This window comes from Lissotriton vulgaris, unplaced genomic scaffold (genome assembly GCF_964263255.1).
Source record: "Lissotriton vulgaris unplaced genomic scaffold, aLisVul1.2 SCAFFOLD_1245, whole genome shotgun sequence".
In the NCBI taxonomy this organism is placed as follows: Eukaryota; Metazoa; Chordata; class Amphibia; order Caudata; family Salamandridae; genus Lissotriton; species Lissotriton vulgaris.
In genome coordinates this window covers 574,763-590,738 of record NW_028254202.1, presented here as the reverse complement: position 1 = coordinate 590,738, position 15,976 = coordinate 574,763, and the positions used below count along the sequence as shown (strand labels likewise).

General features: G+C 48.3%; 1 protein-coding gene across 1 annotated transcript in view; it reads right to left on the bottom strand.

Annotated features, from left to right (window-relative positions):
- LOC147659644 (phosphatidylinositol 4-phosphate 3-kinase C2 domain-containing subunit alpha-like) overlaps positions 1-15,976 on the bottom strand; it is a gene marked incomplete at its 3' end in the record, with an annotated part of 452,383 nt that overhangs the window by 110,440 nt on the left and 325,967 nt on the right. The window contains exon 13 of the mRNA XM_086951581.1: positions 9,743-9,910. Within this exon, the coding sequence (XP_086807707.1) occupies positions 9,743-9,910 (168 nt within the window). The remainder of the gene's footprint in view (positions 1-9,742; positions 9,911-15,976) is intronic.

Here is a 15,976-nt window from a genome sequence, read left to right as displayed (position 1 = left end):
CCACAGACTGCGTTAGTACTGCCTGCCTTTCGAGTTGAACTGTCAGTCTCTCTTACCCGTTTCCGAATTGTCGGTCTCCCTGCTCCTCCAGTCAGCGTGTATGGGTTTCTGTAGCAGTTTGAAGTTATCACATGTCTCTGCTGCAGAATCCATTAAATAGAATATCAATTTTGTAAAAAACAGACAAGTGATAGGTAACTAGTGAACTGAGTTTTCTACATGTGTTCTCCTCAGATATACGGCACCTGCATTAAGATCGGTGGCTCCCCTAGTCAGGGTATATTACATATGAAAACCAATACAGGTATTGAATCTAACTTTTTACATCAATGAGCAATTTTTGAATTGAGATAATGGGCTCCAAGCAGTACTAACGCTTGCCTTTAACATTACCTACTTAGAAATTGAATCTATAGTACCACGCAGAATAACCAGTGCGGGTATTTGAGTAGTGTCTGAACGCCACATGAGGACGCGACACTGTGAAGTGACACTGTGTGAATCCAGAGCCCTAAAATTTAAGGTACGGGAGATGGCGACTTTACGTCACTTAGTCTCTGCATGTAATAAAATTCATAATCTTTGAAACTGCTTATTATAGAACCACAGAACGTGAACTGAAAATATAGAGGTACAAATCAAATCTGAATTGTGTAAATTAATTAGCTAATTGGTTGTTTTTAGAATAAGGGATCTATAAATGATTGTAGTAATGAACTATTTACTGGAGAGAACTTTTAAGTTTAGGTATGCACTGTATAATTCTAATTTGTTATGTTTCTGTATGGTAAATGTGTGTCTATTTATAGAGAAACAGTCCTGAAGAAGGTGCTCATTATCAACACCGAAACGCTGCGTCGACAATTGTTCTCTTGAACATCTTTTAAATATGAATGTGTAAAAAAAATGTTTTTTTTTTAACTTTTCCTCTGATGAATATTATGATGCATTAATTGTTATGTATGTATGTATTTTGTATTGAAAACGGCTACTGCATGAAGCAGAATAAACATATATATGTTTTATATATATTCTTAAATCACAATTTTGCGAAGACATTCTTTTTTCTTGCATACCTTGTGTTCTGCCAATTTGTGTTTTCTAACTGCCATCATTATTGATTTATGTACCTTATTGTTGTTTGACCTACATATGAGTAAGTTCACGGTAACTGTGGTTGCTAGCTTGACCCAAAGATTAAGGTTTATCTCAATTCCTATTTTGGAGGCATAGATTCTTCTGGACCAGAACAACTGTTCATTAGATTTATGCTCTAGGTGTGGAATTTTAGTTTGCGAGCTAAACATCATCTGCGCCAGCTTGTCACCCACGTACAACATGCACAACAGCCATTTTAGGTATCATGGTCTCCTTGTCCAAACTCGATCACCAGCGCGCCCCTCTGACCCAGCAAGCATCCTGCGCGCACCCTGGCTCCCCCTCCCTCCCCCTCATGAGCATAACCCTTCTGCATGACCCTGTCCTTGGGAGTCACGCCTGCGCCTGACCAGCATCTCCTCTCCTCTCATGAATGCCCCTCTGTTAATAAACCTTCCCTCCACGCTCGATTGTCCACGCGGCATGAATACCACTCCTTTGATGACCCCTTCCCCCGTGTCCAGCTGTCCACACAGGTCTGAGGCCATCGCCTAAGCCGGCAGATATCATTTACTGCCCCTTATTGTATGAGATCGCTCTCCTTCAAAGGACCCTCTATTGATCCAGGCCTCCCCACCCCCTGTGATATGATCAGGCGCACACATCCTAAGACTCGACGGAACACTCAGCTGCGTGATGACCCCCTCCTCTTATCAGCAGGTTGAGGACCTCTATTGTAGAGATATATGGGGGTGGGATTGACACGAGGATTACGGGGATGTCTTTTCCTTTATGTCACAATGTTCTGATTGTAATAAAGAAAGGTCACATGCCATAAACCAGTGTATGAGAGGCCAGGCCTCCGAGAGGCTGTTAGAGCACCTCGAGACGATACCTTGTTGTCTGATCTGATGTGTTCTGCTCCGTCGGAATAAAACTTCTGTTTCCTGCCTTCTGGTCTCCGGCGCCTGCCTCATTGCTTGGTAAATTTGAATGGTACAAGGGCGGTTAGCGCCGGGCAAATCTCGAGAAAGGTCCTAGCCTTACCTTTTTCTACAATTGGCGTCCCAAAGCGTGGGGCCCATCAGCGACACGTGGATCCAGTGGGAGAGGTCCCGACGACAGAGTGAACGACTGCAACGATCGGGAAGAGCTCATGTCCGATAGACCCTCGTCTGACAGCCGATCATCCGACCTTCACTAGTTCTGAACAGACCTCTCTCGAGTGATCTACGGTCCTGACTGGGAACCATCAGGAGTGCCACGGGCATCACGAAGGAGAGAGGACGATCGGGCGCTGGATCCAGAGGACAGGAAACCGTCCATGCGGTCCGGGTAAGGTCGTGTAAACACGACGAATTGAGAAAAGATTGTTTTGTTTGGATAATACTAGTATTACGCTTTGTTGAAACCTCTGGAGATTCGCTGTCTGCAAACGGAGAAAACAACAGGCTCTCTCTTTGCAAACAGTGAAGGATTGGTAACGCAGACTTTTGTCCCCGTTGTAATCCGTCGTGCCTATCTTCCTCCCCCACTGTTTCCCGAACTGTCGTTCGTGGATTATTGTCTGGAGATTCTTTTTCTGCAAACAGGGAAGAACAAGGTCTCTCTTTGCAGGTAGAGAAAGAGTGGGTAACGATAACTTTTCGTGCCCACTTATTCTCCCCACTGATTGTTTTGATTGACCGATTGTTCGGTATTGGTTCGTTTGAGGTATTCACCGCCGGCAAACAACGGAGAATAGAAATATTCTGTCTAGTCTTTGCCCGCCGTGATAAGATAGGTAGTGCAGACTTTTGTCCCCGTTGTAATCCGTCATGCCTATCTTCTCCCCACTGGTTGGTAGCCTGTTTAGCCCGGACCGCTTATTAGAGATGAACCATCCAGCTCCACTGGAGGGCACCCCTAATAAGGACATGTTCACTAAGCATGGACTAGTCGCTATAGCTTACACTAAGTTATGGCATAAATATACAAAGAAGAACCCTGAAAATCAGTGGCCACTGATAGGTTCCTTTAATGAAAATAAAATAAAAACATTAGAAATAGCGCTCCAGAAGAATAAGACCACGCCCACTATGCTCGACAGTATCGGTATGTGGCGCAAAGAAACGGAACAACGAAAGAAAAGAGAAGCAAAAATAGGGAAAGAATTACGAAAGGCAGCCCACCTGGCCGCAAAGCAACTAGAAGAGGAAATAAAAGAAAGAAAGGAAGCTACACAAAACCAAGAATCAGGGTCGACAGGCCAATGTCCTGTTAGGACCCCCTCTGCGCTCTACCCTGAATTGCCCTCCAAACAACGGGCAAACGATGAGTTACTGCTAGGTCCCCCAATCATCTACATGCCCCCTCCATATGCTCCCAGCCAACAAAGCCTGCAAGCCCCGAGTGTGAGTGAAAGTGACCTTAGCGCTAGTGCACCAGCCCTCACGGCCTCTGCACCAGCCACATTAACAACTTCGTCAGACGATCCCGAGGCTAGCAAACAATCACCAGCCAGACCAAATAGGTTGAGCAAAAATGAGCGGGATGGGATCGACAAAATAGCAAAGACATTAGTAGAACGAAGGGAGAGCGAAGATTATACAATGAGCGTATATAATTCACATGCCGACAGCCACAGACGGCATTTCATCTTGCGATTCAGCTACTACACCCTGAACGCATATGAAGATAGGTATCAAAGTAAGGGTCCCGCTAAACTAACAACGCTGTATAGGAAGATTGATGTTGGAGATGGGACTGAACGTGAGGCGACGGAGCTCTTCATGCAGATGCTTGAGGTCTTCCGCCACCTCACGGAACAAAAACCAGAAGCCAAGGTTACAGTCCCTGAAACGACCTCAGTAGAAATAGCCAATACTATGATGCCTATCAGAGAGGCGGCCCCTTACTGGATCCCGCCACGTGGCAAGGGAACAAGCGATGATATTAATAATGAAGATGCAAAAGGGAGGGTTGTGTACAATTGGGTTTACCAACCATGGGACCGACAGGATATCCTAACCTTCAAACAAACCCTGCCCGATTTAAGAAAGAACCCGACGGCATTTTATACCGAATTAGGCACAGCCTTGGGTTCGACAATAATGACTTTAGCGGACATTGACTTGTTCTTTGGGTTATGCCTGCCAGCTGACGTGTGGAAGCAAATCCGGAAGGCTGACCACACGGATCTGTTTGGACATACCTGGGAACAACTCGGTAAACTAGATGGACAAAGAGAGCCTGGAAGGAAACCAGTAAAAGACATACTGGAACTCCCAGACAAACTAGTCCAGAAATTAAAGACACTGATCCCAGAAAGAAAGGTAGATTGGTCGATAGTCACAGCCTGTCGACAGAAACCGCTGGAAGATGTGTCAGAATACTTCTCCCGATTTGAGACAGTGTTCTCCGACTACAGTGGCCAAGACATGACCACCGCAACCGGACAGCACCTGTTTGTACAAAATTATGTAAAGGGCCTAACACAAGAAGTCTCCCAAAAACTGCAGACGAGTGAGAGTAGTTGGGGGGCCTCCAAACCCGCAGCTATCCTTCAGATGGACTACATCCAACTAGAGAGATGCCAAAACCTGAAGTATGTACTGATCATCGTATGTGCCTTCAGCAAATGGGTAGAGGCCTATTCAACCCGTGACAACACTGCCATGACTACTGCCAAAGTACTACTGAAGGAATTCTTCCCTCGCTATGGCCTTTGTCGAATTTTATGGAGCGACAATGGCCCCCACTTCATAGCTGAGGTTATCCAACTAATCCTAAAGGGGTTGGGGGTGAAGCAAAGGTTTCATGCGGTCTTCCACCCCCAATCCGCCGGTCTAGTGGAACGCCATAATGCCACACTGAAGCTGAAATTGTCAAAAATAGTGGCCACCACTGGACTTAACTGGCCGGATGCCCTCCCACTGGCCTTGTTATCGATGCGCTCCACTCCCACCAAGCACCATTTGACCCCCTACGAGGTCGTGTTTGGGCGACCAATGAATCTCTGGACTGCTCCCAAACCGACCTCCATTCATGACGTCCCAGACGTCCTACTATCTGATTATTTGTGCAAGTTAACTAAAACGTTGTCTGTCATTCATCAACAGGTGCAGCAGGCCATCCCCGATGCTTCCAGGGGCCCCGGCCATGACATCCAACCGGGAGATTTCGTGTTGATACGAAATTTCCAGCGGACCAAGAGTCTGGAACCGCGGTGGACGGGCCCCTGGCAAGTGCTGATTACCACCCGAACGGCGCTTCGAGTGGAGGGGAAGAAGCTCTGGCTGCACGCACATCATTGCCGGAAGGTCTCTGCGAACCTGGCTACGACAGAAAACGTCAACACCCAAGAAGAGCTCCTGAGCAAAGACCGACCGATATTGGACTGTTATCCCGATACTGAGGCACTCGAACTTGCAAAATTCTCTGATCCCACTGTGCCATCCAGAGAAGGGTATTTCCTGCGCCGAAAGGAGGGAGTTTCGGCTAAGTAGGCCACAGACTAAGTTGAATCTCAGAACGGTGACCTAAGCACAATTAAGGGTTACCGGGAGAGAAGCTAAACGAAGTCTGTGGTTCTGCCCACTACCGAGCCCCTTGAAGATGATGGAAGCGCCAGATAAGAAGATGATGGAAGCGCCAGATAAGAAGATGATGGAAGCAACAGGAAATACCCAGTATAGAAATCCAAAAACTGACAACTTGCACAAATCAAAGACCATCGCACTCTTCATTGTCTTCCTCTTCTGCCTCCTCCTCATGACCTCCTTCTGGATTCTGGAGGAAAGCACACCGGCTCATGAGGCATTGCTACCTACTGCACAGCCAACACCCCTGAAAGAGCATCACCTAATCTCTCTGTCGCCTCAGCTCCGAGAAAGGCGCAGGGAATTCTGGAACAATTCCTTCGTGCAACTGTTGCACCAACACAACCTTGCTGCAAATGCTACGAACTGTTGGATCTGCGGGTTGCTCCCGCATGCCACTGGACACTCCATCCCCTTCATCCCTTCACCTTTCTCAGTTCACGGCTCTTGCCTCGCCTGGTTGATACTCATGCAAGTGAGCCACAAGGACAATGCCACCTCCAGCCGGACAGTGTCACACTTCTACTCTGGGTTCTGGCTGAACAAAACCGGAAAGACCCCTGCTGCCCTGTGTCCTGCGCTCGCAGGCGCCACCTTCCTTAAAGACATTCCAGCCAAAGAACGAGTCGAAGTACAGGTGCTCCACAATCCAGCCAGAACCACCTTCTCTCATCTGTAAAAACAAACTACCGCCACCCTGACTGTGGCTCTGTCTGTTATCAATGTCACTGGCCTTGTGTGCCTCGAAGGCCAGGGAACGCAGCTGGTGGGTCACAGTTCCTGCCGAATCACCAGAACACTGGACTCAGTTGACCCCCCTTCTTTTGTCGCCTCTCCAAACATGTACTTTGTGTGTGGCACCAAAGCTTACACCTGGCTCCCGAAAGGTTGGAAGGGTATCTGTTACATTGCCTTCGTTCTTCCACCCACATATGTAGCCCCTGCCAACCACCACCGGCAGAGGCGTGCAGACGACATTGGACAAGCCGACTCCACCGGAGCACAGATCCTGGATGCAGCAAAGGGACTTGTTCCCCTGTGGGGCCCAATGGCAAACAGCCGTGCTATCCGACACCTGACCCAGGCAGTAGAAACAACGATCAACATCACGGCTGGCATCCTCGCCAACAACACTGCGGAGCTTCAGGCGGTCCGCCTTGTGACCCTTCAAAATCGTCTTGTCCTAGACGTGGTCCTAGCCGACCGAGGAGGAGCATGCCGCATCATCGGATCCAGCTGCTGCACCTACGTGCCAGACAACTCGCCTTCAGTCTACAAAGCCATTGAACACCTCCACAGACTTTCCTCAGAGGTTCACCAAGAACAGGAAGGATGGTCGCTTGGGAGCTGGTTTTGGGACACTTTGAAGAACTGGGGTTGGAAGTTGTTTTCCTTCGTGCTGATACCTGTTGTGATAATATGTGGGTGTTGCTTAGGTATCCAATGTCTGCCACCTTTGTGCGGCCTTGTTTCTAACTGTATGTGCCCAAAGACTTTGGACTTCCGAAATGAGCACATGAGCCCCCTCTATGAAGTAGAAATACGTGGCCTTATGGGGATAAATCCAAACTGACAAGTTGGCGAGACATGTTAAAAGGGAGGACTGTGGAATTTTAGTTTGCGAGCTAAACATCATCTGCGCCAGCTTGTCACCCACGTACAACATGCACAACAGCCATTTTAGGTATCATGGTCTCCTTGTCCACACTCGATCACCAGCGCGCCCCTCTGACCCAGCAAGCATCCTCCGCGCACCCTGGCTCCCCCTCCCTCCCCCTCATGAGCATAACCCTTCTGCATGACCCTGTCCTTGGGAGTCACGCCTGCGCCTGACCAGCATCTCCTCTCCTCTCATGAATGCCCCTCTGTTAATAAACCTTCCCTCCACGCTCGATTGTCCACGCGGCATGAATACCACTCCTTTGATGACCCCTTCCCCCGTGTCCAGCTGTCCACACAGGTCTGAGGCCATCGCCTAAGCCGGCAGATATCATTTACTGCCCCTTATTGTATGAGGTCGCTCTCCTTCAAAGGACCCTCTATTGATCCAGGCCTCCCCACCCCCTGTGATATGATCAGGCGCACACATCCTAAGACTCGACGGAACACTCAGCTGCGTGATGACCCCCTCCTCTTATCAGCAGGTTGAGGACCTCTATTGTAGAGATATATGGGGGTGGGATTGACACGAGGATTACGGGGATGTCTTTTCCTTTATGTCACAATGTTCTGATTGTAATAAAGAAAGGTCACATGCCATAAACCAGTGTATAAGAGGCCAGGCCTCCGAGAGGCTGTTAGAGCACCTCGAGACGATACCTCGTTGTCTGATCTGATGTGTTCTGCTCCGTCGGAATAAAACTTCTGTTTCTGTTTCTGTTTGTGTTGTGAAGTAGTGTGGCTCACTGGTTAGAGGCGGCAGACCCGAGAGCAGAGGACGGCCCGGGACCAGGGTTCGATTCCCGGCGCGGCAGGTTTCTGGACCAGGGTCAGCGGACTCGATAATTCTCTCGCCTCGGTGCCCAATCTGATCAGCGATCACACTCGGCAACTCTGGGCATTAGCTTGCCTTATCTTCACTAACGGCCCCACCAGACCGCCGGGGATGCCTGGTCTCACCCTGGAGATACCCATTAAGGGACCATCTCTCAGGGAAGCCAGGAAGGGTTTCGCAGCGGTCGAAGCGCCTTGGGACCCTACGGGTAAGTAGTGCGCTATATAAATGCCTATACATTTACATTTACATTTACATTTCCTGCCTTCTGGTCTCCGGCGCCTGCCTCATTGCTTGGTAAATTTGAATGGTACAATGGCGGTTAGCGCCGGGCAAATCTCGAGAAAGGTCCTAGCCTTACCTTTTTCTACATAGGGATACTACTTACTGGCAAATACATCTCAGATCTTAATAGAAAGTACTGCCCATCTGGAGATGGTCCGTTTCTGCACCGCCTTCCCATTCTTTATTGAAGCCTACAAAGAGTTGATGGTCGACGTGATGTTCTTTGGTACACTGGTACATAGGACAGTAGTGTACTCTTAGTATCCAGATGGTGGAGTCTTCCATCCTACTCAGAGGGATGAGGAGGGGCAAAGAAATTTAGCAAAGTTATGTTTTGGTTTACGTGAAGGGGTGTCCAACTGTCATAAAAGAGGCACGGAAACAGAGAATCGCTTTCTCTGGGAAGAGGCTGGTTTATGGAGGTTGAACAGGTAGAACCTACATCTCACTGACCCTCCAGGCAGATGGGTTGCGACCAAGAAAACGATCTGGAGTGTCTGGAGTCTAAGAGAACAAATATGCATCAGTTCAAATAGGAAGACATCAGGTAGATCAAAGCAAATTAAGGTCCCATTTCTGCAGATCTTTAAAAAAATATGTCACAAGTGACTTAAACAAGGAAGGCAGGCTGGGCAACCACAATAAAGCAGAGATGGCTGAAAGATACCCCTTAACAGTGCCCAGAGAAAGGCCTTGCTGGGCTAAGGACAAGGCAAACAATACTTTACAGAGGGGTGCAGAAACTGGATCAATGTGTTTCTCTGCAAAACAAGACCAAAGCCTGTCCCACCAGCAGGCATATCAATTTTTGTAGATAGACACCTGGCTGCCAAGAAAAAATGAAGCAAACACAAGGAGATGATGGACGGAGAGCTGAAACTTTTCAGACACCCCCGAGAAAAAGATCCTAAAGAGACAAGAGCTAGCTCTAGATCTGCGTCCGGTGCGAGGAAAGAAAGAAACTGATGTCATTGTGTAGGATTGGCACCTACATGGGCATATCATTAGGGAAGAGCTGCATGGGACCACCTACCGGCACACACAGGTACTTTAGAAAATCTTTGCAGAACCAGTCTGACTCCTGTAGGAATATTCAAAAGGTTAGAAATCTGCAGTATGAAGTGTTTAGCAGAAATATGCATATTCGAGGAGCACAGACATTTTGTTCTGCCATTGCTTTGATTATATTTATGCATATACATATCAAGTAAAGTCTAGCTCTATAGGAAATCATTATGACCGCATATTGTTTTTAATGCATGACATTATCTATTTTAACACTTACCGCTGAAAATCAAAGAGAGACAAGGAAACTTGACCCAACATCTCTGGCCCCTTTCTCTGCTTATTGGAATCTGGAGAGCCACTACTGTTTTGATTAAATATCCCATATAATGAAAGTTTCAATATTGATTCTAGTGGCAACTGTGAAACCTGGACGGGAAAAATGATCCTGTGGAATGAAAATAATGTTAAAATAAAGTTAAGCAATAAAAAATATGAATCAAAGATAACTATATAAAAATACAAGGTCATCATAGGAAGGATGAAAAATTAGTGTGCATAAATTGGTAGATTTCCCTCAGGAGACGGAACAGACACGTTTTTAATCTCTATTTCCTCACTTTTTAAAGCCACAAAAGTTAAGTCCTTTCATTATTTTACAAGGAAGCTCAATGTGGAATTCCCATCCAGAGAATCTCAAGATATCAAAACATACTCCTGTATATGAAGCAAATAAAAACACAATTATGCCGCAACAGTTAGATAAGTGGATAGGAAATCCATAAGTTTGGACGTCGCTATGCAAATTCCATGCCTAAATTTGTATTTTTTTATAAATAAATTGGCGTTTGTAGATATGAGAGTTTCTCAAAACAATACTGTGAAAAAGTACAACATGATAAAACACAAACTCATTTCAAATTGTTCGCAACATTTTTTAACTATGGAATAAGGCAAGATACGAACAAGTTGAGGGGATTGTGGCCTGACAAGATAGCAGAGTAAACGCCTGAATAGCAATTTCCCATAAAAAATCCTTGGGAGATCGCCAGTCTCACTCAGACACTGGACAGACCGAGCATTATGCAGACTGCACTAAACCTGGGTCTGAGTGACTAACGGCAGCCATCTAGCCTGATCTGTGCCCGACTGGAGGAGCTGCTTCGCAGTCTTCGCTACCGGACAGAGGGGGCTGGAGCAGAGCGAGAAAGGCGTCCGGTCCTCCGTGAAAGGTGATCCAGGGCAGGCGCCTACGACTGGGTGCCCGCAAGACTCCAACCCCTTGGGAGCCAGGTTAGGAGACGGAGGAACAGCGTGCTCCGGACTAAAGTCCAGAGGCAGCCGCTACGACATCCCTGTGAAGCCAGAGTTCAGAAGCGGGCACCACCGCGCATGAAAGACCAGCTGACATCCTCCATGATCTGTGCTTGACTGCAGGACGGCTTCATTGACAGTGCTACCAGGTGGAGGAGGCTGGAGCAGAGTGATAGGGAGTACGCGGCCCTGAAGAAGCCGATCACGGGTGGGTCGCGTTTGTGTGTTCTGCGGAGGAGGAGAGCACTCCATGGGCGGAAGACAACAGGGAAAGGAGCGGCATGAACAGGTCTAAAGACTGGAGGGCGGCCTGTGCAAAGTAACAGAACGCCGCTGTGGGTCCCGGGCTTGGAAGAGGTTACAGCCAGAGGCAGGCTCGGAAGTGCGCCCCTGGACAGCAGCCCAGAAGAGGGCACTTGATTCCCATGTGGGGTGGCTGAGGTGCAACCTGGAGAACCAGTCATTCTGGAAGCAGCGCCTAAGACCGTACGGCCTGGAAGTAGGCTGGGAATTTCGAGCAGACGACGTGGTGAGTGGCAGCTCTAACCCTGATGACGGTGGTGGATCGGTGAGACAATCAGCAGAGATGGTGGGCGGGCCGCAAGCTGAGGTGCTGTGGGGCGAACAAAGCAAAGCCAAAGGGGATGATAGATGGAGTGTTGAAGAATGCAAGCACTCACCCCCAATCAACTGATCTGGGTTTAATCCATCATCATTCTTTAGCTCACTCCGCCACCCCAGTTTAGACAAGGCCATATGCAAATCAGTCTGACCCTGTGCCTCATGGGAACAGTCCAGCCAAACTGCCAAGCCATGTGAGGCACCACAGGGTTGACATGTATACTAATTGAGCTTCCAGAGCTCTGGGAAACGCAGTCTACACCTGGACAATGCTAACTACGTGTTACAGGGGAATGGAGGGACTGACTGCAAGCAATAAGTAAGCTGTATAATCTGACATGAGAAGCCAAAAGGACAGACACTGCAGGCAGTGGAAAGCAGGGAACAGGGTCTTCCACCCTGCACGAAGCCATCTATACTGGTGAGATTACCCTGCTTGATACTGGGAAGGGCCACAGGGACAGTGTTAAGATCATGCTGCCTATCCATTCTGGTGCGGACCATGAAGCGGAAGGACTAGAGTTACCATTCCTCAAACTCTGATACTGCCTGGGGCACTTTTGGAATCCTAGTTGGCTCCAGGGCTGGAAAATCTGGTGAAAGAGAAGAGGAACCGAACGGCTCATGTCAACAAAATTCTAAACTACGCGCACCTCCTGTCCCCAGTTCATGGAGCTCAAGTAGCAACCCAGAATGAACAGGCTGAGGCGTTGCAGATCGGACCCCCTCTATTTGCGAATGTCCTTACAGCGATCCACTCCACACAAGATGATACATAAAAAAGACTCAGTCCCCATAAACTCAATTTACTCTGCTGTGATCTCCGTAAAGTCTCAGACAGAGTGACCATCACTGAACAAACGGTGGAGACTTTGCAGGAGAAGGTTCATACCTTGCGAGACACTGTGACTGACCTCGAAAAACATGTGGTGCGCCTAGATGACTAAGCTGAAGACGTTGAAGGGAGGTCACACAGGAACAATCTACGCTTTGTAGGATTTCCAGAGAAGGCGGAGGGGTAGTCTACCAAATTATTCCCAGAAGAATGGATCATCACTAGTCTGACCCCTAAGAAGCTCTCTAAGTTCTTTACTATTGAGCGGGCACATAGAACGCTTGGTCCTCCAACCAGACTTGGCGCACTGCCAAGAGCCATTATAGCCTGGCTTTTTAATTTTCATGATTGGAATGCCATCCTGCAAATTACCTGCACTTGAGTTCCGTTACTGTGTGAGGGGCATCAGATATCAATCTACCTGGACTATACACAGCGTGTGCAAGATCAGCGGAAAATTTTCCCGATGGTGAACCAGCACCTAATGGACTTAAATCTCAAAAAACAGTCTCCTCTTCCCGGCCAAATTGAGGGGTTAAAGCAATGGGAAAGCGCTGTTCTTTTGCGCAACGGAGGCATTCGAGTGGTTAGATTCCCGCAGCCACTCAGGGCGTGTTTGGGGCCCTCAACAGATTCGCCCAGTCTAAATGGATCCAGACGGCCACCCGAGGTCCGAAAGAAGCAAAACCCCTGGCAGATCAGTAACAGGACTCGAAGCCCAGGCAGAATTTGAGTGCGCCCTGATGGAACGCTGTAGGCCTCGGATGCTGTCCCAAACTCGAGAGATGTGTCTCCTGCCTGGCATATGGACAGTGGCCCAATCGAAGACACTAGCAATTAAGGTGGTAAGACCGATGATGGGGAATAGGTTTATACATTGGGGCTGTACCGGTGTAACTCTGAGGAAGATGTGCATGTGCAAAGCTACCACTTAGGAGAAATGGGTGTACAGGTGATTTAAGGGGTGGGGATACCTAGAGGTAAGAGGCTAAAAGTAGTTGACGGGAAGCTTACCCCAGACCCAGGGTCCACTCCAAGATACCCCTTTGGGTCTGGGTGCTGAGGCTTTGACAGACCCTATGTTTGTGGCCATGCTCTCGGAGGCTCTGAAACATTATTTTGAGGAAAATTAGGGATCGGTCTTGAACCTTGTGTTAGAGTGGGTGGCTATGAAGGTGGTCATCATGGGAGTATGTATTAAAACATCCTACGTGTTTGCCAACAGCAGAAAAAAGATATATCTACATAAATAGCAAAGCTAGGCAGACAGGAAGCTGTGCTGCCTATGGCCCCTCATAGGATGACAGAGTGGTGTGCTGCCAGGGGGCCTTGCGGACTGACCTACGCAGGTTAGAGAAACACATGCACACGGCATATTGACAAAGGTTACACAGAGAGGGAGACAGAACCGTTGCCTTGCTGGCACGCCTGGTTCAACAGGAATCCCCTACCACCCCTATACTCCAGCTCCAAGATAGCAGCAGGAAAATGGTTTATACACAAAGCGTGATTGCGGATGCACTGGCGAACCACCTCTGTGCCGTATACGCGAATCGACTCTTCTCCCAGAAAGACGCAGTCCTAGCCTTTTTGGATTCTGTCAAACTCCCACAGCTGAATTCAGAAATGAATGAGGATAAGAGTGTCTCCCGATTACAAAAGAAGAGCTGGTGCTTGCTATTCAGTGACTTAAACCTGCCAAGAGCCCTGGCAGTGATGGGCTGCCGGTGACATTTTATCAAAAGTTCTCCCTTCTACTGGCCGACCGATTGTTGGAGGTCTACAATGAGGCGTTAGGGACTGGTGTCCTGACGCCCTCCATGCGAGAGACCATGATAGTCAAGATACCAAAAAAGGGCAGGGATCCCCTATCACCCAACTCCTACAGGCCGATTTTGCTTTTAAATATAGACATGAAAATACTGAGCGGGAGTTTGGCGGCACCTCTTCTGCCGAGGGTGCTCTACCTTATCAATACAGATCAAGCTGGATTAATACCGAAACGAAGTATCACTCACAGCCTACGTCGCCTGGTGCATGTCTGGTACGCCCCACGCCTAACGGAAGGCGATTACGCACTGGCACTGTTGGATATCAAACACGCATTTGATTCAGTAGACTGGCCATATATGTGGCAGGTTCTCAGAAGGGTCGGTGCGGGAGGGGGGGTTACTCAAATGGGTTCAGCTACTCTAAGGCCAGAATTAGAGTTGGAAGATAGGTATCTAAACTGCTTGTTCTTTGTCCAGACACCCACCAGGGATGCCTGCTCTCCCCACTTTTATTAGCGAAGGCTATGGAACCTTGGGCGGACGTCCTGCTGGAGAGGTTGGGACCCTGGGGGATTAAGCTAGGGGAGACCAACCATGTGGTCTCATTATACGCAGACGACACATTGGTTTACTTCTCGCGCCTCACTACTTCAGTGCCTCTCCTCCTTGCAGAGCTATGGAGATTTAGAGAAATTTCGGGTCTCCCTAATAATACAGGGAAATGCAAGCGGATTCCCATTGGCAGGCTCGCAGAAGTGCCACACTCAGAGCTACCTCAGGTGGAGCTACCATTGGTTAGCGAAGGGACGCAATATCTGAGGATACGACTAGCAAACACTGCCTCTTCCTATTTAGATCTCAACATTGGAAGAGTGATTGAAGGAATATGTGGTTCCATACGTTTTTGGCGTGACCTGCCGTTTTCCCTAATAGGTCACATTGCAATTGTAAAAAATTATTATCCTAACCCGATGTCTATACACATTGCAACACTCGCTCTATATAATCCCACAACATTACTTCAAAACACAGGATGGTCTAGTGGCAGCAAGTGTAGAAGAGTACGCATGGCAACACTACAAAGAACATGGGATAAGAGGGCTGGAGGTTCCCTGCTTAGAATGCAGCCCATTAGCTGGACAGTGACGATAACTGGGAGAGATGCCTCCTGGTGGGCCCACATGGGGGTTACCCGCTGATGGAGCTTTTCATGCTTGGGGTGGTGCCCCCCACGGCGACCCCATACATAGTTCGTCATGAAGCCATTATGTGGGAAAGCGTGGTGCGCCGGGTGTTGCAGCATGCCTCTTACGCACCAAATATGCCTTGTGGGCGTTGCGCCCTTTCGCCTGTATTGCTGATGCTATGTCGGTACAACAGTAGAAGGAAGGAGGATGTCAGACATTGGGAGATCTGTATGTGGATGAGAAATGTATCACTCGTGAAGAAGTAAGGGTCGCCTTCAATTTAGGGACTGGACAATTTCTACAATATGAAAACATTTTGAGTGTGGTACAGGAGATTTGGCCAGTGTTCCATGAGGAACCTCCAGCACTAATACACTAACAGTGATGCTGTATATGGCCCAGGGTAGGGATGTGCTGGTGGAGGAGCCCTTTTCGGAGGGACAGTGGGAGAAAATTCATGAGGGGATGCAGAAAGTTTGCTGGAATGCACGGTTCAAAATTCCAATACAACAGAGTTCACCAGGTATCCCACCCCACGCACGTTACACATAACATATCCAGCCCGCAGGCACTAATGCCCAAGGTGTAATTCGCAAGCAGTGGATTGTCTCCAAATGGTCTGGACTTGCCTGTCACTACTCTCCTACTGGAATGATGTGTTTGCAAGTCTTCGGAGGGTCACGGGATGGGCAACCCCTAAAGAGATCCGACAAGTATTGTTGGGATTGTTGCCCTGGCCTAAACACATGAAGCTAAGCAGACAATTTGTTTTCCTGGGGATGGTT